Source organism: Garra rufa, chromosome 3 (genome assembly GCF_049309525.1).
Source record: "Garra rufa chromosome 3, GarRuf1.0, whole genome shotgun sequence".
Classification (NCBI taxonomy): domain Eukaryota; kingdom Metazoa; phylum Chordata; class Actinopteri; order Cypriniformes; family Cyprinidae; genus Garra; species Garra rufa.
In genome coordinates, this window is record NC_133363.1 from 15,238,088 (window position 1) to 15,238,695 (window position 608).

General features: G+C 56.6%; 1 protein-coding gene across 1 annotated transcript in view; it reads right to left on the minus strand.

The window, feature by feature from the left end:
• The window catches only part of LOC141331501 (macrophage mannose receptor 1-like), a 57,103-nt gene extending 56,971 nt beyond the window's left edge, over nucleotides 1-132 (minus strand). The window contains exon 1 of the mRNA XM_073836560.1: nucleotides 72-132. Within this exon, the coding sequence (XP_073692661.1) occupies nucleotides 72-132 (61 nt within the window). The remainder of the gene's footprint in view (nucleotides 1-71) is intronic.
• Nucleotides 133-608: the final 476 nt, after the last annotated feature.

Consider the following 608-nt stretch of genomic DNA (forward strand, 5'->3'; position numbering starts at 1 on the left):
GGGGCTACTCCCCTGATCAGCCATGGCCTCCTGGACTGATTACCCGGCCATGGCTCCCTGAGCTCCCAGACCCGCCATGGCCTCCCGGACTGTTGACTCGGCCATGGCTTTCTGAGCCCCTAGATCCGCCATGGCCATCTGGACTGTTTACCCGGCCATGGCCCCCTGAGCTCCCAGACCCACCATGGCCTCCCGGACTGTTTATCTGGCCATGGTCCCCTGAGCTTCCTAACCCGCCATGGCCACCTGAGCTCCCTGATCCGCCCTGGAGACCACCCATGTATCCTGTGTCCTCCTAGCGGTCTCCAGGGCGCCCACCCTCCCTCCCCTTTGGATGTTATTAGGCGCGGGACGCGCCTTCGGGGGAGGGGGGGGTAATGTCAGAGTCATGTCTGTGTTTTGTCCTGTTCTGTTCAGTTCTCCTAGTGTTTTTCCCCCCATGTTTCTAGTTCAATTAGTTTAGTCCTTGTTTTCCCCCTTTTGGTTAGTCCTTTTGGTTCCTTCCTTGCCCATATTTGTATTTCCCCCTCGTCATCCTGTTATCTCGTTTGTGACCACACCCCTGTTTCAGTGTATTTAAGAGTCTGTGTGTGCACTCCTCATTTGTC